Here is a 26476-nt window from a genome sequence, read left to right on the forward strand (position 1 = left end):
GCGCCCCGCCCGGTGAGCGCCGGCGGGGACCCGGGGGGCCGGGCCGGGGGGGGGGCACCGGGGCAAGGGGACACTTGGAGACACCGGGGGACACCCGGAGGGGGACACCCGGGCCGGGGACACCGGGGGCCGCCCCGGAGGAGCGGCAGGATGGGAGCCCCGGGGCCGGCGGGTGACGCTTTGGGGCCCGCGGGGACCGGGGAGGCGCCGGGAGGCCCCCGGCCCGGCGCCCGCTGCGCGGCTAATCGTTAACAGCGCGGTTAATCATTGATTCGCCTCCCTCCGGGGCAGCCAAGATCCCAGGGGACTTTCCGGGATTAAACTCCGCCCGCTGGAGCCCAGCGCCCGGCGGGTGCCGGCCCCGGGTCGCCCCGGCCGGGGTTTCGGTCCCGCGGGGGTCGGGGGTGAGCGGGACGGTGGGCCGCGGCCTGGCGGGGCGCCTGGAGGCGCCGCGCTGGGAAGGCGGCTGGAGCGACCCCTCGCCTGCCGCCGCTCCGAGGCACCTGCCCGGCACGAGGCCGGACGCGGAGCGAAACGCCCATGTCCCGCCGCCGCGCGTGTCCTCGGGAGCGGGGCCGCGGCCGGAGGAGCCCCGCTTCCCCGGCGCCCGCGGGGCAGGCGTGAGTCCTGCCTCGGGCTGTCATGCCAAGTGAAGGGGCAGGAACGCGCTGTGCCCTGCCTGAAACGCTGCCCAGCAATAGCTGATTTGCCTAATTAGTTCCTGAGGTTGGGCTGCCGTGATTCACGCTCCCGGCTGGCACCAGGCGTGTCTGCCCTCCTGAATTTCCCTGGCTCCTCGGRCCAGGTGGAGCTGGGCGTGCTGCGTCCATCCCATTTAACTCCAGGGCTTCAGCGCGTTGAGTTGCTCTCTGGAGGTGCCGGTGTCTCTCCGCTGAGCGTAAAGGAAGCGATGGGCAGTTAGAGCGGGTGGGTTGGGGAGAAAGATCTGGGCCTTGGTCTCGTGGTGTCTGACAGGAACTGCAGCTGGTGAGTTGACTTAAAAAAATGAGCAGGAGAGGAAGACGCCTGGGGTAACCGCTAACACCAGACCCGTGGGGCGACCTGCGGCTCTGGGCAGGGCTGGGATGCACCGGTGGGTGCGTGAAGTGACCTGGGCTGGATATGGGGGGCACTTCACCCCACTGCAGTCCCGGCGCTTTGGAAGGGGGCGTTGAACCGGAGGCTCTCAGAGGGTGCTGACAATTCAATGGTGGGTGGAAAGCAGGTTCCTCCAGGCACGTATGTGGTGAGGAACAAGTTCGGTGGGACTCCCCGGAAGAGGAACTGGTTCTCAGATGTGGGCATCCCACGCCGCATGGCATTTCTTGTGAGGTTTGCTTCGCGGGGAGCTGCACGCCAGTAGTCTCATGCGCGTTTTCTGCAGCGCAGCCTGGGACGTGGCAAGAGACGGAAGCGGCCTCTCTTCCGCCAGTCAGAAGTGCCGGCGCTCGCAAGGGAGCAGGGTCGCGTCTGGCTGTGGGACGGGCCTGCCCCCGCGGCCGTGATCCCAGCGGGCAGGGCGGGCAGTTACTGCCTTTGCCAGGGACAGTCATTTGGTCTCTGCCTGGCCTGGGGGCGGCCTCCCAGCGTGACGTGGTTAGGAAGGAGCTGGAGGTACTGCTGGTGCGGGAACCGTGTTGGCAAGGTATGGTGATGTTTCCCTGCCAGGAGGTCTTTGCTGTGCCGGGGGCTTGGTGGCAGACCCAGGTCCTGGTGTGGCCGGACGGGAGCCGCGGGGCTTAGTGGGATGTTCAGGAGASGCTACGGCTCTCACCCTTGCTCCTCGCTGTCTGCAGCCCACCTGTCTGATGCCGCACTGGAGGTGGAGGGTGCCGCTATGGAGCGCAGGGATGGAGGCCACACTCTGTATCCACACGTGCCTTTGGCTGAGTGCAGCCTGGATCCCCCTTGTTTCACCACACGGACTCTCCCGCGCTGCAGAGCTCGCTGCCGGCACTGACAGCCRGGGCACGGCTCACAGGCACGGCAAGCTGGCGTGGGCCGTGAACTTGGACGTGCCAGAGGAGGAACTAGAGCAGCGGGCGGAGGAGCTGGCCCGGACTGCGGGGCTGGTGAACATGGGCCGCATTGGGGAGCTCAAGGGCCATTACCTCTTCACCTATCAGCCCGACGGCCACACGGCCCCCGAACCCGAAGCAATAAGGAGGTCGGTGGACGCTTTATTTGCACAGCACGACAGCGTGCGGTGGCACTCGGAACAGAAGCTTCTGAAACGCTCCAAACGCAGCCTGCACTTTAATGATCCCAAATACCCCCAGCAGTGGCATCTGGTGAGTGGTCTCCCTGCTCCTTTCTTGCTAGCAGCCCAGTTGTCCGTGTGGTTACGAATGGGCTGTCACGCRGTGGGCAAAATGGTGACTAGCCGCCCTTGCAGCGAAGAGCGAGCTTGCCAAGAGCTCACCCTGCGCTCTGTGTGCTGGCGCACCAAGGGCAGGGGACGGCTCCCGCGCGCAGCGGTAGTGCCGGTGTAGGGAGAGGTGTTTCTGTTGCAACAGACGCCTCTTGCTCTGATGGAAACAGGCAGGTGGGGGGGCAACGCAAGCCCCCGCACTGGCTAGGCAAAGCTGCGCGCAGAGGCAACCCCCTGCCCTGTCTCACAGCAGCCCGGCAGCTCTCCCAGCCGAGGCCGAGGTGGCGTGCAGCCAGCTGGAGCACGCTGGCTCTTCGGTTAGCAGGCTGCAGCGTGCTATTTGTCCTGCAGCGCTTGCACTCCGCTCAGTGGCCTGAGCCACCGTTGCTCACTGTCTGCACTGAAAAAACTTTAGTGACTGTCCCAGGCTGCTTCCTGCGCTCCCAGCCTTGCCCCGGCCCCACACGTTGTAGCCAGAGTGCCTGAAAGGTCTCGGCACCCCTTTCCTCAGAGCTGACCCACTGCTCTGCTTTCGCTCTCCTCTCACTCTTCTTTCTGGTGCTTAGAATAACCGGAAGAGCCCCGGGAAGGACATCAACGTCACAGGCGTGTGGGAGCGCAACGTGACGGGGCACGGCGTGACGGTGGTGGTGGTGGACGACGGTGTGGAGCACACCATCAAAGACATACAGCCAAATTACGTGAGTGCCGGCTCTGCGGTGGGAGGGCACGAGAGCAGACTGGCCACTCGGCAAGGCAGCCTCACGCTGGGGGCACGGCTTGCGCAGGCCTCCAGCTGCCTGATGAGCRCAGCAGGAGCTTGTCGGTGCCCAGCTGCAAACGGAGCCTGACCCAGGCTGTCACCCTGGGCTTGGTCTGGGCAGGAAGTGCCAGGGAGTGCAGACCTTTTCCTGGGAAGATTTTACACCCAAGTGGCAGGATTACCAGTGTTTGTACCCTGTGCTCTTCTGGTAGGAGGCTGCTTAAGGCACAAGACCTGGTGTCCCCCTGGTYTGCAGCACATTGCTGAAGCTGCTTCTCTCGGTCCCTCTCCCACAGCAGTAGATAAGAGTCTTGAGTTGCAGCCCTGTATGGATGTAGTCTCCAAGTTCTGGTGGCTCCCAGGCTGGGTGRTAGGCCTCATAGCACGCTTTTATGTCCTGCTTTTCCTGAGGAGAGAAGAGCGGAGCCCTGAGTTGTGACTGTGGGTGTGTTTTCAGAGCCCAGAAGGCAGCTATGACTTGAACTCCAATGACCCTGACCCTATGCCTCACCCTGACGAAGAGAACGGCAACCACCACGGGACCCGCTGCGCAGGGGAGATTGCTGCTGTGCCAAACAACAGCTTTTGCACCGTGGGAGTTGCCTACGGCAGCCGCATTGCCGGTAAGCGTATGCTGTGGCACCCCGACACACTGAGCTTGTGCCTCGCTTGTCTCATCTCCTCCTCCGTGCTGCCAGGGCACTGCTCCTCGGAAGGGCTGGCTCTGACCAAGCCCCATGACCAAGCGGCTCTGAGTCAGCCGGGGCTCTGCTCAGACTGGTTTGTCTGTCTGAGGGAGGAACCAGCATCCACCTGAGCTGCTTCCAGAGGAGCCATTTCCTGGCAGTGCGGGAGAGGTGTGTGTTCGAGGAGCTTTTCCACTGTACTGCCCGCACACCGCTTGCCCAGCTCGCAGAGCTTGTGGCACACCCACACCCTTACCACACAGTCCAAGCCGAGCGAACGTGCCCGGCTGCAGCCAGGCAAACACATGCCTGTTCTGGTGCAGAACCGCAAGTTGCTTCTGGAGGAGCCTGGGAAGCAAGCGTTTCCCATCCCCTCACCGTCCCCAGGCCCTTGGTCTCAAGTCTGTCTCCTGCAGATGGACGGGGAGCAAAGGTCTGGCTGCACATCTGTCCTGTGCAAAGCCAGGGAACATGCCACTGTGGCCTTGGCGGTCTCTGGAGCTCTCACACTCCTTCACAGAGGGAGGTGAGATCTCCATGCCCAGCAGGATGCGTCCTTGGCGGAGCCCAGGACGCCGGGGATGTGATTCTCCCTGCACTCGGCAGATGGTGCCACGTTCCCTGTAAAGAGCGCCAGTCCCCTGTAGCAGCAGGGCCGGAGAGCAGGGTGTGCCCTGGGGTGCTGGTAGGATGCTGAGGGCATGGAGCTCGCCCGAGGGCACCGAAGGCAGCCGTGCGCCCGTGCCCAGCTCACGGCTCTCTCTGTACCTCCCCCTGCCCGGGCGCGTCCCCGGCAGCCACCCAGGCCACGGCACAGGGAGAGTCCCTGCGCTCCGGGCTGCCTGGGAGGCTGTGGACAGGGACTGCTGCAAAGCCAAGCTGGCAGAAGGAAACATGAACTCATGGTTTAAACTGCAGCACTGGGAATAGGGAGGGTTTGACCCTGGCTCGGGGAGGCGGGACCTGGCACTTCCGTGGCCTTCAGCTCGGTATCGCCAAAGCTGTGCTGGGCCTGGCGGGGCGGCTGCCGTGGGGCAGCCTCGAGCTCTGGGTGGGGCAGAGAGTGCCAGGCTGGCGTGTGCTGCCGTGGGGCAGTGCTGGAGCCAGCGCAGTGCCAGCCGGGCAGGGAGAGCCGGCACATCCCTACCTGGGCTGCTCAGCTCCTCCATGGGGGAAGATTAGGATGTGGCAGTAAAACGCTGCCACATGTGCTGTGCCAGCAAGAGCAGAAATGAGTGGGTGGCTGTACTGTTTAATTGAGATGTGTGCCTGTTTCCCATTTGTAACATTCTTTGCTAGCCTAAACTGTGATACAAAATTGTGTAATTATCAACTGTTTGGGTCACTGAAAACTCAGCTTTAAGCCTTCATTTGTTCTCTTGGGGAGGTGGGCTTGCCCTGCTGGCCTGAGCACAGTAACAGGGATGTCCTACATCTCTCAGGCCCTTCCTCAGCAGGCAAGTGAGGGTGAGACATGAAGAAGCCTGTGGAGGGCAGTGGGGAGGGCTCGGGGGTGCCCAACTGGTGGCTGGTTGTGCTGCCCCGTCACCAGCTTGGTTCTAGCAGTGGGACTGGAGTGCTCATGGGCTGGGGTTGCAGCCTAGCAGAAAAGCTGTGTCTGAAAGAGGATGTGGAGCACTGAGATCCCAGGCTGTGCGTGAGGATGTCCCTGCAATCTTGGACCCTCGTTTGAATCCCGTCCCTACAGTCTTATCTCTGGTTACAGCTCCGGGAGAGCTGGTTTGGTCAGGCTGGGAGAGTGAGTGTCCCCGGCGTGAACCTGCCGAGGAATTTGCTCACACTGTTTATACAGCTTGCTTTGATCCCTTTTGGTCGTGTTGGTTGTCCTTTGTCCTGCAGGCATCCGAGTGCTGGACGGGCCCCTCACCGACAGCATGGAGGCCATCGCCTTCAACAAGCATTATCAGATCAATGACATCTACAGCTGCAGGTGAGCGCCAAGGCAGGCTCTGCCCCGAGAGCCCGTGCAGGGAGCCGGGCCGCACAGAGGCGCAGCGAAAGGCCCTGCACCCCGCCTTGCCTTGGGGCAGGGTCGCAGCCGTTGTCCGTGTCCGAACGCTCACAGCGGCTCCTCTCCTCTTGCTGTCCCAATTAGCTGCCCCGTCAGGGGGCACCAAAACCAGGGCTGCCTTTCTGCGGCGTGTGTGTTTGCTTTCAGCGGTAGGCACACCGCCAGGCTGCGCGGTGGCAGCTCCCTGTGCTCTCCCAGGGCACAGTGCAGGTGCCCTGCTCCCCCAGGGCAGGAGTGGGAAGGCCTGGCTCGGTGCCCGCCTGTGCCCTGCCGTCAGCCTTTCTCAGGGTCTGTGCGCAGCTGAACTGGGACAGGGTTTCCACCAGGCACGTGAAGGCAGGGCTCTTTATTACTGCTATTGAAAGTAATGTCAATGTTCCCATTACTGGAGAGCTGGACTGAGCTGTGTGTGGTGCCCGTGGTTAGAAAGTCTTCTTCTGTGCATTACTCCAGCACCTCCAAGAGACTGGCTGTGCTGAAGGGACACTGTGCCCCACAGCATGCCGGAGGGACAGGGGTCAGGGACCCCTGGCTGAGCGGTGTGACGGGGACTGGAATGTGTGGGAAGCTGGATGCTAAAAAAAATCAAACATTTTGTCCACTGGAATCTGCCCCAGGGGCACAGCACAAACACGATGGCCAGATCCCAGCAGTGAGGGGCCAACCTGACAGACGGGAAAGTACAGCACCCTCAGATCTGCGTCACGGTGCTGGGAGTAACTGGTGACTGCTCATAGTTCACTCTAGTGGCAAACTAACAGGAGGAAGCATCGCTGTCTGCGACTCTTGGGGCTGATACTTCATGGTGTTTCTCTTTGCAGCTGGGGTCCAGATGACGATGGGAAAACTGTGGATGGCCCCCATCAACTGGGAAAGGTATAAAACAGTTCCAGCAGCCCAGGTCAGCCCCCGGCCTGGCCCTGTAGTGCTTGTGGTTTCTTGCCTGCCTGAACAGGCGAGGAGGGGTGTTGCTGTGGTGCAGCACACATTTGCTTGCTTCCATCGCTGCCAGCGGAGGTGTTGCATGTTGCTGTGTGGTGGGGAGAGGTGACGTTGCTGCAGGAGGGCAGTGCTTAGGCAGAATTAGATGAGCTCTTCAAGGAAAGGCTGTGATCTTATCAGGAAAATGCTGCACTTTTTGCAACCTGTGGGATTATTCTGGCACCTTTTGCAACCTAAGGGATGCTCTCCACTCAGGAGACCAAACATTCCCAACGCTAAGGGGTGGTTCACAAGGCAGGGAATGTGCCTTCAAATGCTGGGAGTAAGGAAGGGGTTGGGGAGATGGCTGCGTTTGCACTGAGTGGGACTATGGCGGGGGGGAGCAGGAGGACTGCTCTGCAGAGTCCATGTGCACTGGGGTGACTGAAAGGCTCCTGGGGACTGCAGTAACTTTGGGACCAGCGCCTGTTTGCACCCCAGAGCAGCAGGGGGAAATGTGCAGCATCACACTCCGGACTAGCAACCCCTTTCTTTAGGCAGCAAGAATGTGTTGCTCCTCTCCCTGCCCGGCTGCTCCAGGAAGGTGCTGCCTACTCGCAGAGCCCTTCCTGCAGAACCTCCTGCAAAATGTGCCCAGCCTGCCTGTGCTTGCCTCCCGCTGCCCAGCTGCTGCAGCGAGGGCTCACTCGAGGGAGCCCCAAAACTGACACTGCATTGCTCGTGGGATGCGATTCTGCTTGATTTCTGTTTCGCTTGGCAGCCTTTTGCTGTATTTTTCTAACCACAAGATAGCAGTTACTGTGCTGTTCAGAGTTATGCTGACAACTGAGGTATCAGTTCACTATGACAAATGGCTTCCAGTTGCGCAAGTTAATTTATTCTCTTCTGCATGCAGAGACAGCCGTAACAAGCTCTGAGACACAGAGCACAGGCAAAGCTTGCTTTAAACCAGCAGAGCATCTGAAGGGCTTTTCTGGCCAATGCAGTGTGTGCCTTTACCTGCCGAAGGGAGGGCAGAGGAGGAGGGTGTGCTTCTAGCAGGCCTTGCTCATCCATCAGACACGTGTCCTTTGTCTGGGCAGGGATGACGTCTGCGCAAGGTGTCAGCCTGGAAATGAGCTTCCCAAGCGGCGCTGATGTAGTTGTGTTTCTCAGCAAAGGGAAGCCCGAGTGTATGTGGGGCTGTGGACTTACAGAAGGGCAATAGCCACATCTGTAGGTAGCCTCTGTCAGCAGCAAAGCGTTGATGCTACAGCAAAGCCAATTCCAGAGTGAACCCTGCTGGGCSTGTTGTGTTTCCTCTGGAGTTCAAAATCTGGTCAGTCTTTATGCCATGGTTGCTTGAAAGGTTGCTTTTCTTCTTTTTTTTTAATGCAGAATCCACTTAAAATCATAGTAAACAATAGATAGGCTGTTCCCCAACTATGGTGTTGGCCGCATCCCTGCGTTTATAACACACTCATGCTGGAACCTCAGTGTCTGGTCAGGGCTTCAACAGACACAAATCCCTGACTCTGCGAGCCGGGTGAAGTACAGCCCGGAGGGGTTGTGGCTGGCCCTGCTGTCACCCCGAGTACTTGGCAGGGTTGGCTATTGAAGTCTTGGAGCAGGGATTCCAGTTCCTCACTGGAGATGCCAGGACACAGCTTTCTAGCACGTCCTGTGCCTGTGAGCACAGTGTACAGGGTTAACGCTTCCCCCTCACAGCCAGCTCAGGAGAGGAGCGTGCCTGCGTCCGTCCGTCCCTCGGTTAGCAGCGAGGTGCGCTACGAGGTCTAGGAGAGCCCTACAGGCAGGTGGGCCAGCCGTGCCTTCTGGCAGAAACCCCCTGGTGTCAGCAGGGAAACGCGTGGGAAGGGGAAGCTTGTGTACCTGCCCTGAGCAGTGACCTTTTCTCCTCCACAGGCTGCCCTGCAGCACGGCGTGATAGCGGGTCGCAGAGGCTTTGGGAGCATTTTCGTAGTGGCCAGTGGCAACGGTGGGCAACACAGTGACAACTGCAACTACGACGGTTATGCCAACTCCATCTACACTGTCACGATAGGTGAGTGCCGGTGTGCACGCCTGTTGGCATAGCCCTGCTGCCTCGGGGAGGAGGCCTGCGCTAGCAGGCCGTGCTCTGCAGCTCAGGTCGCTGTCTCCTGCCCRGAGCCCTCCGGGGTCTTGCCACGCTGCAGTGACAGTCGCTGCTGTGCAGAGGAGGGAGCCTGCCAGGTGCCAGCTGCTCTGGGGAGCATGGGAAGAGAAGCCCCCGATGGCCCATTTGCAGTAGAGCATCCGCAGTTCCTTTCCATCTCGTTTCTTCCCAACATGGAAAAATGAGATCATCCCAAAAGTGCAAAACCTGCCCAGCCAGAAGCTAGCTGGATAGTGGGAATCTGTGGGAAAATGTCTGCCCTCCAGGACAGCACATGGCAGTGTGTAGAGGCGCTGGGCCACAGCCCTCAAGCCTGCAGTTTTCTTTGACCTGCAGAGCAGCAAGAGGCCAAAGAAATTCCTGCCTGTGTTCTGGCATCTATCACCAGGGGTTGTGACAGACACACTGCCCTGTTCAGGGAGTGACCTGAAATACAGCATTTCCATTATGTATGTTAAAAAAGAAACATCTAATCTATTTTCTTGAGAGCAGAAGCTACATGGGGGGTAGAAAATCTGTTTAATATTAAGCAGAGTGAAAGGTTATTTTTTGTGGCTGCCTTCCCTACAGATCTGCCAGCCATGAAAAATACGGGCTTGGGTCTGGTTTCCTTGCCCAGCTCCCAGGAGTTGGCCTTGTGAGGGCTTTGTCTCCACTGGGGATGTTTGCACTGAAAGCAATCCCGGTGTGCTGGAAACCCTATCAAGCAGCAGTTGCACTCATGAAGCCRGGCTGGGACTGATGGGCTGAGAGTTAGCTTTTGCTCAAGGCCTGTCAAGAGAAGAGTCTATCCATGGGCAGAGACCATGGCAGCAGATGGGGAGTTCGTGAAGAAGCAAAGCTAGAAGACCAGACCCTCAGAGGCTCATCACCTTGCAGTTTCAGTGGTTAAAGTGAAAAGGGCTTCACACGGTCTGATGCCTTCTGCTTTTTCACAGGCGCAGTGGACGAGATGGGCTCCATGCCGTTCTACGCTGAGGAGTGTGCCTCCATGCTGGCCGTGACCTTCAGCGGTGGGGACAAGATGATGAGGAGCATTGTGAGTACCGTGCAAGGCACACACCTTCCGCCGTGCTCTGCTGGCCACACCTGGCTGCAGAGCTGTAACAGCCCTGGGCRGACAAGGGACAAACCTCTGGCTCATCTGACTGCCACACAGCTGCCTTAGGTTTGTAGTTGGGCTCCTCCATGAGGCAGGGAATGAACACGGTTTTTAACTAGGTCCTGCATAAATAGTGCTCTGAGAGGGAGGTTCCTATTTTTGGTTGTTCCCCCCATTGTTACCGTCTGTCAGCCTGTAACTTGCAGTGCACTGACCCTCTCTCAGCAACRACGTTCATGGGCACACTGAGTTGCTGGCCCCAAATGCAGATTTTGTGTGTGACATTTTTGCCTCCTCAAGTGCAGGTAGGATGTCAGACCCAAAGGACAGGGACTGCTTTTCCTTGTGTCATTGCCCTGTGCTGCTGGGAACTGTAGAGAGGCATCTTCTGGGATGGGGGCTGCTTGGATCACCCCTAAGACATTCCTCTGCACTGTGTCCCTGGGAATGTCACCTGGGGACACTGGTGACAGCTGRCGAAAGGGGCTCTTCATCTCACCTGTGTGCGTGCCCCGTTTGCACAGCAAGCTGGGAGCCTGCAGCGAGAATCTGGTGCCAACGCTCGCTTTTCGGAAGGGAAGCCCACCCAGGGGCTGGCTGCGTCACAGCTCAGCTGGGCTCCGCTCAGGCTGTGGCACATCCTGCCCAGCTGTCCTGTGTCACCTCTGCACTGAAGGAACGTGAGAGCACAGGCAAGCRCTGGGGGCTAGGAGCAGCATCGGGCTCTTTAAACTACTTGGCCACATCTCTTTCTCTGCTCTGGAATGTGTCATCTCCTAGCTGACTTTTTCAGAATATTTTTATCAACTTTTCCTTCTTTTGCCAAAAAATGACTTCTTGTCAACAAAATGTCCTTTCTCCCTGAGCCAAGCAGCCAGGCCTGTTTTAACCAGCCCCAGGCCTGACCCAGCGTGTTCCTCCCATGGTCCTGGTGCACTCAGAGGGCTGTCAGGCTAACCAGCCCCTGTGGCTCTGTGCTGCCCCGTCCTGTGGGGCCACCAGGGATGGCAGAGCCCAAGCCACCATAGGGCCACTGGGTGTAAACGTCACTAGCTCCCAGGCCTGAATGTTTGGGATTGGGTTGTCCAGGACTTGGCAGGCACCAGGAGGGTGTCCCATCGGGACAGGCAGTTCCCAAAGGCACGCTGCTTTTGGCCTTTCCTGGCCAAGCAGACGTGGCAATGAATGCCCAGCGCAGGTCTGTGTCAGCCAAGGAGGGTCCCCGTCCAGATCCTGCTCAGGCAGTGTTTGTTAGGGGRTCTGTGTGTCCCGCACCCGGGCCTGATGGATGAAGGATGGTGTCTAGGGCGCTCCTGTGAGCTGGGAAGTGTGACTGCACCTCCGAGCCTGCCAGAGAGGAGCTAAATCCAGGCATGTAAAACAGGCTTCCCTGCGTTTTAGGTAAAGTAGGGGAACAGGGAGGGCCCAAGCAAGACAGGAGGAAGTAGAGGAACATGCCAGGGAACAGAGAGAGCCTGAGTTGCTCAGCTACCTGGTTTGTACAATATAATTTGTGTTACAACACAGCAAGCTCTTGCGCTGGCCCCTCGTGCAGTCCAGAACCAGCGCAGAAATCACTGTGTCTAGCTAGAGCGTGGCACAAGCTGCCTGGAGGAAYGGCTCAGCTCTTGCAGCAGGGAAAGTAAAGCCCAGACTGGAGCTAATGTTTCCTTTCAGAAATAATTTGAGTTGTCCCAAGCTGGTTTGGAAACTACTGACACTAGGGAAAAAGGGAACAGCAGCCAAGTAAGGGCTCTACTGTACTTTTATCAGGAGTTATAGGTTTTCAGTTTTATGTGCAGCTTCCTGTAAGTGTGCTGCTGGTGAGATAACTTTGAAGGTCTCAAATGCCCCTTCATTTTGAATACTGGCCTTGTGCGACAATAATGCAAGTGCTGGTCTTCCCTCAGGGAACCAGAAGTAGATGCCATGCATAGCCTAAGAATTACATGTGCTGGAGAGCCATTCTTTTTCTTTGCAGTAATGTGATCRCTCCTGCAGTGAGCCTATGTCATGTTAAAACTCACACACCCCTTTTTCTGGAGGGTCGTCTTCTGTTCCTAAATGCCTTTTAATTGTGCTTCAGTGATGTCAGAGTTAACTTCTCAGCAGCTGCCTGCTGGGTTTCTTTCTTTCTCCAGACTATAAACTTTGTGTGGTTTCCTTAATGGGAAGAATTTAATACGGCTTCTGGCACTAGCTGCATTTCCTACTGAAAGTTTATGCTGCTTGGGGTGTTCTTTGTAGGATGTACAGTGTCCGAGTGCAAACTGTGGTTGTTAACAGCTGACAAAATGGTTTGGAGTCGAACATAGAAGGCAACAAAAACTGCAGCCTTGGCAATGCAGGATGTCTCCCCACTGGGAGCAGAGGGGGATGGACGCATTCGGTTTACAGCGAGATGGTGTGCCTCCAGCAYGGCAAGGAGCAAACAAGGCACAGTTTGGGAATCTCCCCAATGCCTCTTTTGAGGCTCTGTAGGCTCCTGCGCAGTCCTGTATGATCTCTCTGCGGAGGCCCAGTTGGGCTGGTGTGACTCTGTGGTCAGCGGTGAAGACAAGCCAGGGTTACATGGGGACAGCTGAAAAGCAGAACTTGCCCGTAAGGTTTCTTTTCTCCCAAATTGTAACCGCCTTGAGTTTCTCCCAAAGTTGTTTAGTTCAGGCTCAGCCCCTCTCTCTCTGCAAAGGAAACTATCTGCTTTCATGATTTTACACCAGGGACATGTCGTCCCTGAAACAAGGGTCTCCCAGGGATCTCTGTGGTGAGCTTGAGCTCCCTATAAGTGCTGTTCCCTGGACAGCCACTCTGCTCAACCTCTCAGCAGGCTGCTTGCATCCCCTCTCCCAGCACAGGGCGATACCTCTCAGTAAGGAAGCTGTGTTGTTTTCCAGCCTGCCTGGTACTGGTTTTTGTTCAGTACCCATGTCGCGGCTAGGAACTGCCTGGGAAATGTTTCCAGGCTTTTTAGCAACTACTCCCTGACTCTCTCCCCCTCCTGCTGCCCCGCTGTTGTTGTTGTTGTTCTGGTCTTGGCTGAGGGAGGATGACGGGATCTCTGGCTGCCCCTCCTGTCTCTGAGCCTGATCTCAGCAACCACAGAGAAAAGCCCGTGTGCTGCAAATTCCTCCCCACTGACTGGGGGGAAGTTTGCTGGTGCAGAGGAGRTGGCTGGGACACTGACAGATTAGATGTGGTTCATGCAGGCCAGGGGCTTGGGACAACCTCCTCGTGTCTTAGCTCCAGAGGGGAAATCCGTGGGCATCCARTGATCCTTGTCTCCCTTGCTTTGTTTGAAAGCCTTGTACGCAGGGGACCAGAGTCTGGACGCCGGCCTCGGCGAGCTGCATTCATGCTGGGGCACTGCCCTGCTAACCCAGCTCGCCTCTCTCTGCCCTGGTTTCCGCGTGGTCGCACAGAGGCAGGGGGTGTCCCCACGGGCACTCAGCCACAGTCCCCAGAGGAGCAGGAGGCCTCAATTCCCTTCTGACGCAGCAGCTCTCCTAAGGAAGGGCATGAAGGTGCTGTGTGAGTGCCTGCATTCCCCCTTAAAGGCCTCCRCACATCCCGGCACGGTGCTGAGCACGGTGCGGGGAAGCCCAGCTGTTCAGCTCAGCAGTGCATGTGGCAATGTTCTCYGTGCCTGAGCCGTCGCGCTCTGATTCCTGCTCCAACGTCCTGACACCAAACCTCTCGCTCWTGTTCCCAGCCAGCCCTTGGGGGATCTCTTCCTCCTCACCAGGCTTGTGGTAGAGCAATAACAATTACATGAGTATTGCTGATCGTAACGCACAAGCAATAGCTCAGCACCACAGGGCTGTCAGGAAAACCTACCAGCTTGTGCACCATCCTGCACACTGCTGGGGGTGCTCAGGCAGTAAATTAGGACTCTGGCCTCCACATAGGGCCCCTGGGCCGCTCTCACTCACAACCCCTCTGCCATCTGCCTTGCTCTCTGCCAGGAGTGCAGCCCCTGGCCCTGTTTCTGCCCGTTGCATTTAGGCACTGCTCATTTCTTAGCTGTGTTGTGCCCCTCGCGCGGTGCAGGGGCAGTGCCCCTCTCTGGGCGCCCCTCTGGAGGCCTTTTGTTGGCAGTTGTGTCACAGGCCAGGCGTGGGCTGCCCACAGAGCTGGTGTTGGAAGAGCGCAGCACGGGGACGGGGCTGCAYGCGTGGTTGCTCCAGCCCCTGGTAGCATGCACAGCAGTGACGTAGCCCAGCCACCCCAGCGTTGCAGCCAGTGGGCCTGACAGGAGACCTCTCTCCTCCTCTTTCTCCAAAGGTRACGACAGACTGGGATTTGCAGAAGGGCACGGGGTGCACGGAGGGCCACACGGGGACGTCAGCTGCTGCTCCTCTTGCAGCCGGGATGATCGCRCTGATGCTGCAGGTGCGGCCGTGTCTCACCTGGCGAGATGTCCAGCACATCATCGTCTTCACAGCCACCAAGGTGAGCTAACGGCCCTCCCTGCTGGCGCGTCTCCTACGGCTTCTCTTCAAGGATGCTGCAGGACGGCCGTGGCCCTGCTGTGCACATCCTTGTTTTGGTCTATCTGCCCCTCTGTAAATCTCTCCATTGTCTGGCTTCCGGCAAGTGGATTGCATTTTCCCCTCACCCCTTGTTCCCTGCAGGAATGCAGCTGAGGCGTTTTCCTCTGTCATGATAACAAATGGGGTATTTGCTCCAGGAATGCCTCCATCTGCCAGTGTACAGGTCTTCCACAGGCTCACCATTCCTTGCCCACAGACACCAGGAGCGGGTGCATGTGCAGCGTGGCTGGCTGAGCCAAAGTGCTGGCGCGTGTCTCTGCAATGCCACCTGGCAGTCTGTGCGGTGGGAAAGCCAGGAGCTCTGCCATGCTCCGGCTGGTCCTTGYGCTCTCAAGAGAGTCAGGCTCTTGGAAACAGACATAACAGAGAGCTCAGCGGCAAACACAACCCTTCCTTTCGCTGGGCACTGCCTCTGGCAGAGCTCCAGCTGACCCACTGGGAGCTCGCTGTGGACAGGGGGAGTGGGAACTGGCTGGAGCTGTCCGAGTCGGCTTAGGGGCCRGGCTTCTTTCGTACCCCTCGGGGGAGTGGGAATTTACGTCCAGCTAATGTTATATATAAGAGAAAACTTGCTTTGGCACAGAGCAGTGTTTTCCACAACTGCAAGCCGGTGTTGCCAGAGTACTACAGCTCGATAAGTGATGGGACCCAGATCCATCCCCACCCAGCTCTTGTTGATTTAAGGGACCTGGTTCCTTCTCCCCAAGGCTTCTGCCATCCTGCAGACCGTGGTTTGGGCGGCAGGGGAAAAGGAGCAGCTGTGATGTTTCAGAGCAGAGGCATTTGTGCCCTTTCRTGCTGCTTGATTTCCTTTCTGAGGAGCTGGGAAGCTTGTTTGTCCTGGGACATGTTTCAAACAAAGGTCAACCTGTTTCTTTCTAATAAGGCCATGTGGGCTTGCTTGCCTGCTGCTGCAGAATATTTCTGAGCCTCCTTCCYTCCTGGATGGGCTCCCCTCGCTCTGGGTTTGCAGGGCTGCCCATGTGCCCCAGGGTAACCACATGCCCTGCGTTTCCTTTCAGTACGAGGATCGTCATGCAAAGTGGGACATCAACCAGGCCGGCTTCAGCCACAGTCATCAGCACGGGTTTGGCTTGCTGAACGCCTGGAGGCTGGTAAATGCTGCCAAGGTAATTCAGGGCCCTGTGGCCAGGCAAGCCCCACCATTTCCCCAGGGGCGTGTGGAGCAGACCCACGGCAGTGGCAGGGACTGTGCCTGCACTGGGAACAGCTGCCTACTGGTCCCTCSGCAAAGGGCAGAGCTCAGCACCGGTGGCGGTGACATTGTGGTAGTTCAGGGCCAGCGCTTCGGCCGTTGTCCCGCCAGGCCTCGCTACAAGGCTGCTTTTGGCATGAAGTAATGAGTTTTTCGGCAATGCCTGAAACCTGCCCCCGAGCTGCTGTTCTCTCAGCACTATATATAGCCATGGGCGAGAGCCTTGCTCTTGGGAGACGACAGCTCTGATTCATGGCTTGGGGAGTTTCATCAGCGGCCCCAACACCTTCTTCCCTGCGCACCGGGCTCCGGGAGGGCACCGTGCCCCAAGGCAACAGGCCGTTCTCAGCTGGCAGCTCCGGGCTCTGTGTCCTGGGGGCCGCTGGGGCTGCAGAGGGAGTTGCATGGTCAGAGCAGGCAGGGGAGTCCCCAGCTCTTCCTCCCTGTGCCCTTAACCACATGGAGATCAGGGCAGATCCCTTCGGCACTTCGTCTTCACCCGTGCATTGAGCACTGCCTCGCTGTGGATTTTCAGGCTGCTCCCCGTGCTTGCAGGGCTTTGGGGCTCGCACTCTTAGACGTGTGGCCCCTCCTCACCAGCCCTGCAGCACTTGCTCCAGCCGCTGCACACCTCCCTGGTTCGCGTGGCCCAGAGCAGCATTGCTGTAGCTCGGCCTGGGCCCTGTCCCCATCCCCCCCGACATGCTGCGTTTGGGCCTGAGCTGTTTCTAGAGCGTTAAGCTGTGCCCCCATCCACACACGGCAGGAGCATTACTGATGGGACTGGCTTGCCAGAGTGATGGGAGATTTAGAGGTAGATGTGCAGGGAGCGCTCAGCCTCGTACTGAATCCTCTTGCCTTTCCCGTGACAGATCTGGGAGTCCGTTCCATACCTCGCCTCGTACATCAGCCCTGTCCTGAAGGAAGGCAAGAGCATCCCGTTACTCCCGCAGGAGCTGGAGGTCGCGTGGAACGGTAAGAGCAGGTGTGCCATGCGAGAGCACGTGCTTGTGCACGCCACAGCTGGCCAGGCTGGCGGCCAGACAGGGCAGCAGTGCTGCTCGGGGCAAGCCCGGGGCTGCACGAGACCACGAAGGGGTTAAGTGTTGCGATGCCTGGGCTTTTTCCTCTCTGTTTCCGCTGCTCTGCCCCAGGGGATCTGTGCCTGTTGATCTGCGCCCCCTCCCCGCTCCCGCAGGATAACTCCATCCCATAGATTGATGTCTTTGAGGAGCCAGACAGGCATTAGCAAGCTCGGCCAGGCTGGGCCACAGCCAGACCTGTTCGCCTGGCTTTGACCATTTTAGGTAATGCTCCAGCTCCCGACTTGGCCTGCCGCTGTCCACATAAACAAGGCGCTGCTCCGGCTGCTACCAGTGGGAAGGAGAGCTCTGCTCGGGGGCAGCCCAGCCCCAGGGCCCTTCCCTGACCCCCCAGCAGGGCCCGGCTCTCTGGCCACGCACAGCTGCTTCATGCGCCGGCGCTGCGGCCACCAGCCCTTTCCCTGTTGCACCTGGAGATGCCACCCCAAGTCTGCGCTGCTCAGGGCCTGGCCCTGCACCCCTCGCTGCCCCGGCTCCTGGCACCTCGGTACCAGGGGTTGGCAGCACCCAGAGGCCATTCTCCCAGGATAGAGGTCTCCCCGAAAAGAGTTTGGAGCACTGCAAACCCAGTGCCCCCCTCGCAGCTGATTCTGCCCTTTCTCTCCTTGCTGGCAGGCCGGGGAGATGCTGAGCAAGCTGTGGCTGAGCAGGCTATGGTCACATCGGAGTGCCGGGCAGAGGCACCCAGGCAGTGTCCGTGCTCTCCWTCCCCGCCTGTCCATGTCCCGCGGGGCAGGCAGCGGGGCAGTCCAGCCCTGCCTGCACGCTGCTGCCGCAGGGCCCCAGCGTGGGGTGCAGGGACAGAGGAGTTAGTTAGCCCTCAGGCTGGCAGCAGCTTAGCCCTGCTCTGCCGGAGACCTTCGTACTCCTGGTGAGGGCTGCAGGTCAAGCAGCTCCTTTTGCCCTAAAAGGAGTTGGGAGCTGGAAGCTCGGCAGCAAGCAGAGTTGGGAAGAGGCAGAAAAGAGGCACTTTGGAGAAGTATGTGCAGAGGAATGTGTGGCCGGGGGCACTGCTGTCCCCCAGGTACCKCAGGACTGCCTCAGAGTTAACCCTTTCCCCGCGTGGCCCCAGGAGGCCAGCGAACGTGCTGGGCTGGCCACTGCAGGCAGGCTGCCCAGTCCGGGACGCGTCTGCCTCCTCGCTGGGAAGATGCTGGGGAGCACCCACCTGCCGCTGGGCCGGGGCTGCCTGGAGGGGGCTTGGCGGCTGAGCCACAGGCTGAAATCTGCTCTGAAATGTGATGGGGTTTCCGGTGCTAGAATTAGCAGCTCTGGGGCTGCAAGCATCGGTGGGGCTGCGAATGGTTAGAGGTGGGACAGGGAGTCTGGACTCCAGGCTTCTCATCCCCCTCCTCTTTCCAAAGCTGGCTCCTGTATAACTGTGGGTTCAAGGCGACAGTCTCCAGGGCTGCAAAGAGCTAGCAGACCCAGGGTGGGAACAGTTTGGTGAGCGATGAGGGCTTCTTTCATCGCAGTGCTTAAAGCAGTCTCTGGGTGGGCTCCTGAACCCACAGGCTCTGAGCCAGGGCTAGAGGGGAGCTGGGCATGAGCAGGACTTCAGGGAGCTACAGGGCACAAGCGCCTTGGGGAGCAGCTGGGACCTGCTGGCTGGGCCCCGCTTGTGAAATGAGGCTTCAGCCGCAGGCAAGAGACTGCTGCTAAATGAGAGTGCGGGGAGGCATGTGTGTGCCTCCCTCCTTGTGCGCAGAGGAAAGCGTGGGCTCACATCCGTCTTCCTGCTCTTGGACGTGCTGGGAGAAGCCCAGGAGTCAGCTGTCCCTTTGCTAATGCTGCCCTTACCTTTCAGCCCTCCTTCCTCAGCAACTGCTCCTCGCCTCTTTCTCACCACCCTCTCTGTCCTGTCTGGTCCCTGCCGAGTTCAGGAGAGGGGACAGAGGGTGGCTGTGAGCAGAGGACAGCTGACATGGGGCCTCCTGTGCCTCCAGGCCGGGAGGACCCGACTTCCTTTGCAGAAGCCCTTAGGTACGTTGAGCAGCCCAAGCGTGACGAGCGCTGCGCTACACGGGGTGCCCGGTGTGGAGGGAGCCAGGCTGCCTCCCCCGTGCCCGGGAAGGAGCGTGCCAGGGCCCCTTTTCCCACACTAGCCAGGGAGGTATTGGGGTGGCTCTGCTTGTGGGAGGCAGGGACGCTCCTCGCAGAGCACGGACCGGGACCAGGCCTGGGAGCACAGCCCGGCTGTGCCGGCGGGCACTTGGCAGAGCCCCCACTGCCATGGCTCCTGCCTCTTGGCTCTGGGTGACCAGAGGAACCGGGGCAGCTGTGAGGAGGCCGCAATGAGCATGTGTGTGTCCTATTAAGAGGCAGAGTGGCATGTTGAGGCTGGCTGGGAGCAGGGACTCCATCGCTGCCACCAGCCTCAGCACGCCCTGCATCCCCTTTCCCAGTCACCACCACCGACCTGGAGCTCTCCGGCATGAGAACCCTGGAGCACGTGGCAGTCACCGTCACCATAACCCACCCCCGCCGCGGCAACCTGGAGATCAGGCTCTTCTGCCCCAGCGGCATGATGTCCCTGATAGGGACCACCAGGAGCATGGACTCGTAAGCCCTGCGGGGGGACGGGCGGGCTGGCGAGGCTCACGCTGGGGAGCAGGATGCCCAGCCTAGCTGGCCCTGAGCAGGAGAGCCAGGGCCTGCGTCTGGCCTCGCGGCTCAGGCTACGTTACGCTCTCATGGGTTATTTCTCCCCACCCTCTGGCAGGGACCCCAATGGCTTTGCTGACTGGACCTTCTCCACGGTCCGGTGCTGGGGCGAGGAAGCGCAGGGCACGTACAGACTCGTCATCAGAGACACTGGTGAGTCCCTCCCTTTGGGGTACCCCGGGGTCTCTCGGGGTGGTGGCAGCGTGGTGAGGCTGGGACTGGCAGTGGCACGCTGTGGCGGAGATGGAGCACCCCCGCTTAGAGGTGCCTGGCCAGAGTGCACCCAGGTCCCCCCGCTCCCAGCTCCGTGCCGTGTCCTGCAGAACTGCTGGCTCTGCAGCTGGGCTGCTGGGGGATCAGCCTTACGTTGGGACACCTTGCTGGGCACGAGTTTCCCACTGGTGCAAGCCTCTTGTTTTCCCAGGGGATGAGAGCCTGAGGGCTGGGACCCTCAGGCAGTGGCAGCTGACCCTCTACGGCTCCTCCTGGTCCCCAGCAGAGATGAAGGAACGGCAGAGGTAGGAGACCACAACCCAGTACTGCCTCAGTGGGGAGGCAGGAGAAGGGCTAAGGGACATTATCAGAGCAAGCGCCTGAGCACACACTGCTTGGCTGGGGCAGCGTCACCACGAGGTGCGTGGCAGAGGGGAGCTGAGGGCTGCACGCAGTGGCTCAGTTGGCCGCGTCTGACCCAGGAGGGCAACCTTCTGCAGTGCAAAAGGCACTCCAGACCCTTCATGGGCATTTGGGACTCTCCCTGCACCTTTCCCTGGTGCAGTCCTGCCTGCAGGACTCTCACTGGGTGCCTCTGTCCGCCAGGCTGCTGGAGGAAGCCATGAGCGGGCAGTACCTAAACAGCAACTTCTCCCTGCCGTGCCCTCCGGGGCTGGAGATCCCTGAGGAGCAGCGCTACACCCTCACTGCTAACACCCTCAAGGTAAGCCTGCCCGTGGGCTGAGGAGAGGCACAGGGCCCCTGTCCGTCGGGTGCTGAAGCGTGGGGCTCCCCAACGCTCTGCAGGTGTGACTGGAGAAATGGGAACTGGCCAGTCCAGGCTGCGTCGCAGGTCCTCCTGGCGCTGCGTCCTCTCCGCTGGGCCGTGCTGGGTGACAGCGCAGGGCTCTGGGACAGACACAGGCTTTGTTTCTGAACGGGTCTTGTCCTCCACCTCCGCAGACCCTCCTGCTGTTGGGATGCTTTGCTGTGTTCTGGACCTTCTACTACATGCTGGAGGTTTGCCTGACCAGGAACAACGTGGGGCTTGACCTGACCTGCCACGGCTCCACGGCCTGCAAGTGGTACCAGCAGGGCGGGAAGCACAGAGCCCTGGAGAGCGGCCTGGAGATGGAGTCCATGCCGCTCTACGGGGAGAAGGATGCTGAGGACGTTGAGATGGAGTGTGAGCACCCGGGCCCTGCCCAGGAGGACGTGGGGGAGGAGGGGTCCTGGACCCCCAGCCACCCCAAGCTTCACAGCAGCAACAGAGCTGCAAACTTCCACGAGGCAGCTCCCACCGGAGCAGGGTACCTCAGCCGGGAGGCGACGGCCGAGCTCCTCTCAGATGACAGGGAGCACCAGCCTTGCTAGCTGGGGCTGGAGGCTCGGGCTGTCTCTCTCCCACCCGGTACGTCATTCCCAAGCACAGGGCAGCAGAGACTTCCTGAGCCACCAGGGACCATTGCTGTTTTGGCCTGTTGAAGCCGGTACTGGAGGTGGCTCAGCAAGAAGGAGAAAGACTGTTGGCGGCAAAAGGGAAGCTTCCCTTTCCCTCATTCTGGGAAACAAAGCAAGCCTTAAACCCCTTCCTAATGGAGCCTGCCCCGCGGCGACACTCAGGGCTTCCCTTCGAATGAGGAACGAGGCCCCGCACCGATGGTTCCCTGCCTCCTGGGCGCGTGGCGGCCGCTGAGCTGCTCCTCCTGCCTGGGCCTGCCTTGTGCGCGAGGCCCGACGACCCCTCTCCCCCGCGGCCGTGGGCGATGCCTGGCCCCTGCGGTGGCTTTGCTCAGGCCCACGGTGAGCAGCCCGCTCGGGCAGGGAGGAAGGAGGGGACGCCACGGCAGCTGCCCCGGCGGCAGCTGTGGGTCACTTCCTGAGGCTGAGGGAGGAGGAGGGCAAAGCCATCCCTGCTGCAGGGCAAGACCGGGACCTGCCTTAGCTCCCCAGGGCTGCCTGGGTCGGCCGGGAGGGGAGCAGCGGACTGGGAAGCCCCCAGCAGGCTCCCCGGCACAGGGGGGGCCTGTCCGTGTGTCCGCTGCACCCCGGGGGCTCTTCCACGTCGTCCCCTCGCTGGCAGGGGCTCGGGGAGCCCCGTGCACAGCCGGCTCCCGCGGCGCAGCAGCCTGGAAGAAAGGGTCGCTCTGAGCCTCATCTCTGCAGCGTGAGCCCTGGCACCTGCCCCTGCCGGCAGGGACCTCAGCACTGATGTTTCCTGCCCTGCTGGGCGGGAAGCTGGACAGTATCCACCAGTTACACCCAGCTTAGAAGCAGGAGCCAGTTTGCCTGGTTCCCACGGGCGCTTGCTCCCTTTGCCCTCCACTCTTCCCCTGCTCCCCTGCCGCCTCGTCGCAGGCACCAGCGGTCGTACAGTCAGGGAGGGAGAAGGGAGCAGCGCTTTCTCGACCATCCTGCTCACGCGGCGTCGAGAGCCCCCTCTGTCTCGCCCCCAGCTCCGCGTGCGCCCGAGCCCCAGGGGGGGCAGAGGGACGGGGCATCCCTGCTCGCTGTCAGCGGCACCTGCCGCGGCAGACGCAAAGGTGTGGCGGCATGAGCTCACTGCGGCCGCTGGGCGTCTCGGCACGAGGCCCTCTGCCCCGCCGCTCGCTGGGGCACAAATTTGTGCCCAGCGTCGGGGAAGGACAAGACCGTGCAAGACGCCTGGTTTGGGCCGGGAGGGAGAGGTTCGAGTTGCTCTGGCAGTGGCTTGTCTGAGAGCACGGTTGGTTTGTCCATGTGTCTGTCTGGGTTCGTTGGTTTGTTTTTTTAAAGTTGGGGTTTGTTTTTTAAACGGCAAAGTCCTTTTGTGCAGCTTTCCAAATAAAGCCTCTGAAAAACCCTCCTCTGTCTGGTCCGTAGCTGCTCTGCCCTCCCAGGCCATTCAAGGGAGGGAAGGGCAGATCACAAGCTCTGTTTTTGCCAGGTTTGGAGCCGGCACCCACCGCGTGGGGCCAGCGAAGGAGAACAGGAGGAAACCTCCTCAGCACGCCACGCTCGATTAGTAACCTTTTAATTTTGACATAAACAAAGTACAAAACTGAGGCCAATTCTCTTTTCTCCCCATTTGCAAGGATCTCTGCAAGAGTGGCGCTGGACTCGTGCGGGGCTGCGGGCAGGCGGGGTGGCTCCGGGTGCTGGGGCGCGTGCCCTTCCCACCAGCCYTCCCAGGGAAGGGTGCGGGGCACCCGAGGGTGCCCACAAACGCGGCCTGGCACAGCGGGAGCGGGACCAGCTCACGGCAGGGCTCGCGGGAGCGAAGCGGGGAGCGTGCAAGGCCGGAGAGGAAAGGCCGCCCAGGACACAGAGCGAGCGCGGCTGGGCATGGCAGAGCGGCCCCGGCGCCCCCGCCGCTGCGTGCGTCGCCGCGTGGGCTGCTGCTCGGTGTGTGCTACGCTGATGGGGCGGTTAGGCTGGTTGGCTTTTTGCTTTAAATAAATACCAATCGGTGAGAGGCTGGCGTAATTGCCGGCGCTCCAGCGGCTGCGGCCCGCTGGGCTGGAGGGAGCGAAGACGGAGGTCCTGGCTGGGGCGGCTCTCCCGGCTGCGGGAGGGCTGGGGCGGCGGGAGAGGGGCTGCCTAGCTGATGATCTGCCGGGGCCGGCCGTAGCTCATCCCCGCCTGTGACGCCCCCTTGTTGCTCCCCATCTGTAGGCCGATGACGTTCTTGCCCTCCTTCAGCTGGCTCTCGGTGAACTCCCGCTTGTGCTCCTGCGCTTTCCTGCGGGGCGGAGGCAGAGGCCATGCGGCACCCGCGTCCCGCCGCCTCCCGGCCCCTCGCCGCGAGCACCCCGGGGTGCTGCACCCGGGCGCCCGCTCCCCGCGTCGCCCCCACCCCGGCCACCCAGAGAGGGGACCGAAACTGCCCGACCAAAAGCGGAGCATCCTTACGGAAACRCGCCCGGGTTTTGCCACCTTGGGAAGGGCAAAGCCCCAGACCTGACCCCCCTGCAGGGAGACAGCAGCGGCCGGCCGGGCCAGCCGCAGGGCCACGGGGGTCCCGGCACCCGCTGCCCGCTTACTTCATGAACCAGTTGGGGTCCCCGTGATAGTGGCCRTCGTTCTTGGTCACCGCCAGGCTCCCCAGGGCCACCAGCGTCCTCTGCACCGCCGCCATGTCCTTGGCTGCCGAAGGATGAGGAGCGTGAGCATGGCACGTCACCGGCCACCCCCAGCCCCCTCCCCGCGACCCCCGTGCCCGGGACGCCCCGCGCACCTTCAAAGAGGTCGACGGTCTGGAACATGTCCGTCTTGACGACGCCGTAGTCCTCGGCGGCCTTGAGGAACTGGGCGATCTGCTCCATCTGCTTGAAGACCATGGTCGGGGGGGAGTCGGGGATCTTGACGGGCTTGGAGCCGTCGGGGTAGAGGCTGTTCACCAGCTGGCTCAGCACCTGCCGGCGGAGGAGAGGCTGGGCTCGCCGGGGGGCCGCCCGACCCCGGCAGCCCTGGGAGCCGATGGGCACGGCGGRCATGGTGGGCACGGCGGGCATGGTGGGCACCCAGCCCCAGCACTTACGATGCCGTTCTTCAGCCAGACCTGGAAGCCCAGGCGGCCCCGCTCGGGGCGGCCCACCGAGGCCCCGCACTGCGCCACGATCCACTCCACCAGGCGGTCCTCCAGGTCCTCGTCGTACTTCTTCTCGATCTTGGACTGCACGTCCCGGCTCATGCCGTAGGCTGGGCCCTTGTTCGCCATGGCTGCGGCGGGAGGGAGACCTGGCGGCGGCAAGCGGCCTGTGAGGCTGGGCGCCGGGCTGCCGGGACCCTGCGGCTGCCCCTCCGGGCACCCCTGCCCCAGCGCCCAGGACGTCCTCCTCCCACCCCTGCRGCAGCCTCGCTGCTGGAGGGGGTCGCCCCCTTGCTGGGCAATGGCTCTTCAGCTCCATCTGGGCACATCTGGGGGCCAGCACGGGGCGGCGATCCCCGCGGCGTGCCTGGCTGCACGGCCCCGTCCCTGCAGCAGCGCCTTGGCCCCATCCTCTGGGTCCGGGTGCACGGGGGAGCTGCCTCGTCCGTCCCCTACCTGCTCAGCCCCCAGGCAGGTCTTGGGCTGCCACGAAAGCCTGTGAGTCCCCACACGGCTCCTCCATCCCCAGCGCCCCAACCGCCAGGCACGTCCAGCCCCGCTGCTCCAGGACAGCCACTGAGACCTGGCGCAGCTCAGTGCATTGCTGGGACTCGCGAGCACCCCGGGAGGGGACACGCGGAGAAGGCACCAGCCTGCAGCTGCAGCCGGGTCCGGGTGCGACAGCCCATCCGATACCCGGGAGCCGGGGCCGCCCGCAGAGGGGCTGGCTGCTCCGCAAGCCCCAAGTGCCCCGGGGGGGCCAGGCAGAGTCCAGGCACCGGTGGGCACGGCTGGAGCCACCGCAGGCAGCCGCCGCTCTGCGCTCTGGCCCCCGGCTCAGCCCGTGGCAACCACCCCCCCCCCCCCCCCCCCCCCCCCCCCCCCCCCCCCCCCCCCGAGCTCGCTCGGCAGCGCAGCAGTGACCCCCGAGCCATCGCCATTCTCTGGGACCATGTTGCTCCCGCACCCATCGCTGCACCGCCCCAGCCCTCCTCGCCCCCAATGAACGGCGCCGTCCGCACGACGCCGGCATCCCCACCACAGCCTCCCGCTCTCGCACCGCCACCAGCCATCAGCCGTCAGCCCCTCACGGTCCCTGCTCGGATGCGGGGGCCACAGGAGGGCTGCGGGCCGTCCAGAGAGCCCCATGGGAAGGGCAGGAACGCGCCTGGCGTCTACCCGGGAGAGGGCTGGGAACCCCGGGGCATCGGTGCTCCCTGTCAGCCTGGCGAGCACTGAGCCGCGGGTCCCCGGCGGCCCCCGGGGCAGCTGGCAGTGGGGCCGGGGCAGAGCCCAGAAGCATCCCCATCCCCATCCTGGCGTGCAGCATCCCCATCCCCATCCCGGGGTGCAGCATCCCAATGCCGGAGTGCAGCATCCCCATCCCCATCCTGGGGTGCAGCATCCCAATGCCGGAGTGCAGCATCCCCATCCCCACCCTGGGGTGCAGCACCCCCATCACAGGCAGGAGCACCCCGTCCCCGCGCTGCCGTCCCCAGCGGGGCGCCTCCCCGCCGCCCCCCCGCAGCAGGACTCACGGGAGGCTGCTCGCGGAGCCGAGGGGCGACGCTCTGCGCGGGAGCCAGCACTCTGCACAGTTAGGAGGGCGGCCCTGTGCTAAAAGGCCGGCGCGGCGGACAGTGATGTCAGCGCACCCCGCGGGCCGGCCGGCCCCCCCAGCCCTCCCTCGCGGGGCGCGCCAGCCCCGCAGCGCCCGCCGCTCCGGCCCAGGCACCATATTTGGGGAAAGACTCCGAAAGCCGGTGACTAAGGCCCGTGCCCGGAGCATTCCCCGCGTGCCTCAGCCCCGGCGGTTTTGGGGGCAGGGACGGAGCGGGGCCCCGGGGTCTGAGGAAGCAAGTCCTTTTATAGGCAGGCGCTCGCGGGCGGGTGGGGAGCYGCCGAGGTTTTCTGCCCTGACTTCATGGCTGGTTTTCCCGTGCGCTCATTGCCGGGGGCGGCCGAGCCCCGCGCCCCCCTAGCAAACCCGACCCGGGGGTCGCCCGGGCAAAGCGGCGAGGCAGGGGGCCAAAGCCGTGCCCAGGCTGGCCCCGGCTCTGCTCCGTCCCGGGCGGGCACCAGCGGGTCCGGCGGGCACGTGCCCCCAGGCTGGGCCGCCCCGGGGAT

At 61.7% G+C, this 26476-nt stretch overlaps 2 protein-coding genes across 4 annotated transcripts; one reads left to right on the forward strand and one right to left on the reverse strand.

Moving 5' to 3' along the window:
- Window positions 1–6: 6 nt before the first annotated feature.
- Window positions 7–22622, forward strand: PCSK7 (proprotein convertase subtilisin/kexin type 7). Of its 2 annotated transcripts, none has more exons than XM_026057943.1 (16): window positions 7–12; window positions 1797–2291; window positions 2938–3072; window positions 3592–3757; window positions 5681–5771; window positions 6674–6728; window positions 8700–8838; window positions 9870–9970; window positions 14315–14482; window positions 15606–15713; window positions 16672–16774; window positions 19308–19464; window positions 19625–19719; window positions 19991–20084; window positions 20386–20503; window positions 20743–22622. In XM_026057943.1, the coding sequence occupies exons 2-16, from the start codon at window positions 1809–1811 to the stop codon at window positions 21151–21153; spliced, it is 2424 nt and encodes an 807-aa protein (XP_025913728.1). In that variant the 5' UTR covers window positions 7–12; window positions 1797–1808; the 3' UTR covers window positions 21154–22622. The 2 variants fall into 2 exon arrangements, with proteins under 2 accessions (XP_025913728.1, XP_025913727.1); XM_026057942.1 differs by lacking the exon at window positions 7–12 and adding an exon at window positions 972–1645.
- Window positions 22623–22783: 161 nt separating this feature from the next.
- TAGLN (transgelin) lies at window positions 22784–25178 on the reverse strand. 2 transcript variants are annotated; one of them, XM_026057941.1, is made up of 4 exons: window positions 24320–25178; window positions 23996–24173; window positions 23802–23904; window positions 22784–23500 (listed from the first exon to the last, which is right to left on the reverse strand). In XM_026057941.1, exons 1-4 carry the CDS (start codon window positions 24476–24478, stop codon window positions 23359–23361), a joined length of 582 nt encoding a protein of 193 aa, XP_025913726.1. In that variant the 5' UTR covers window positions 24479–25178; the 3' UTR covers window positions 22784–23358. The 2 variants fall into 2 exon arrangements, with proteins under 2 accessions (XP_025913726.1, XP_025913725.1); XM_026057940.1 differs by having other exon boundaries at window positions 24299–25178.
- Window positions 25179–26476: the final 1298 nt, after the last annotated feature.

The sequence above is a fragment of the Apteryx rowi genome, unplaced genomic scaffold, assembly GCF_003343035.1.
Source record: "Apteryx rowi isolate R43461 unplaced genomic scaffold, aptRow1 scaffold_141, whole genome shotgun sequence".
Classification (NCBI taxonomy): Eukaryota; Metazoa; Chordata; class Aves; order Apterygiformes; family Apterygidae; genus Apteryx; species Apteryx rowi.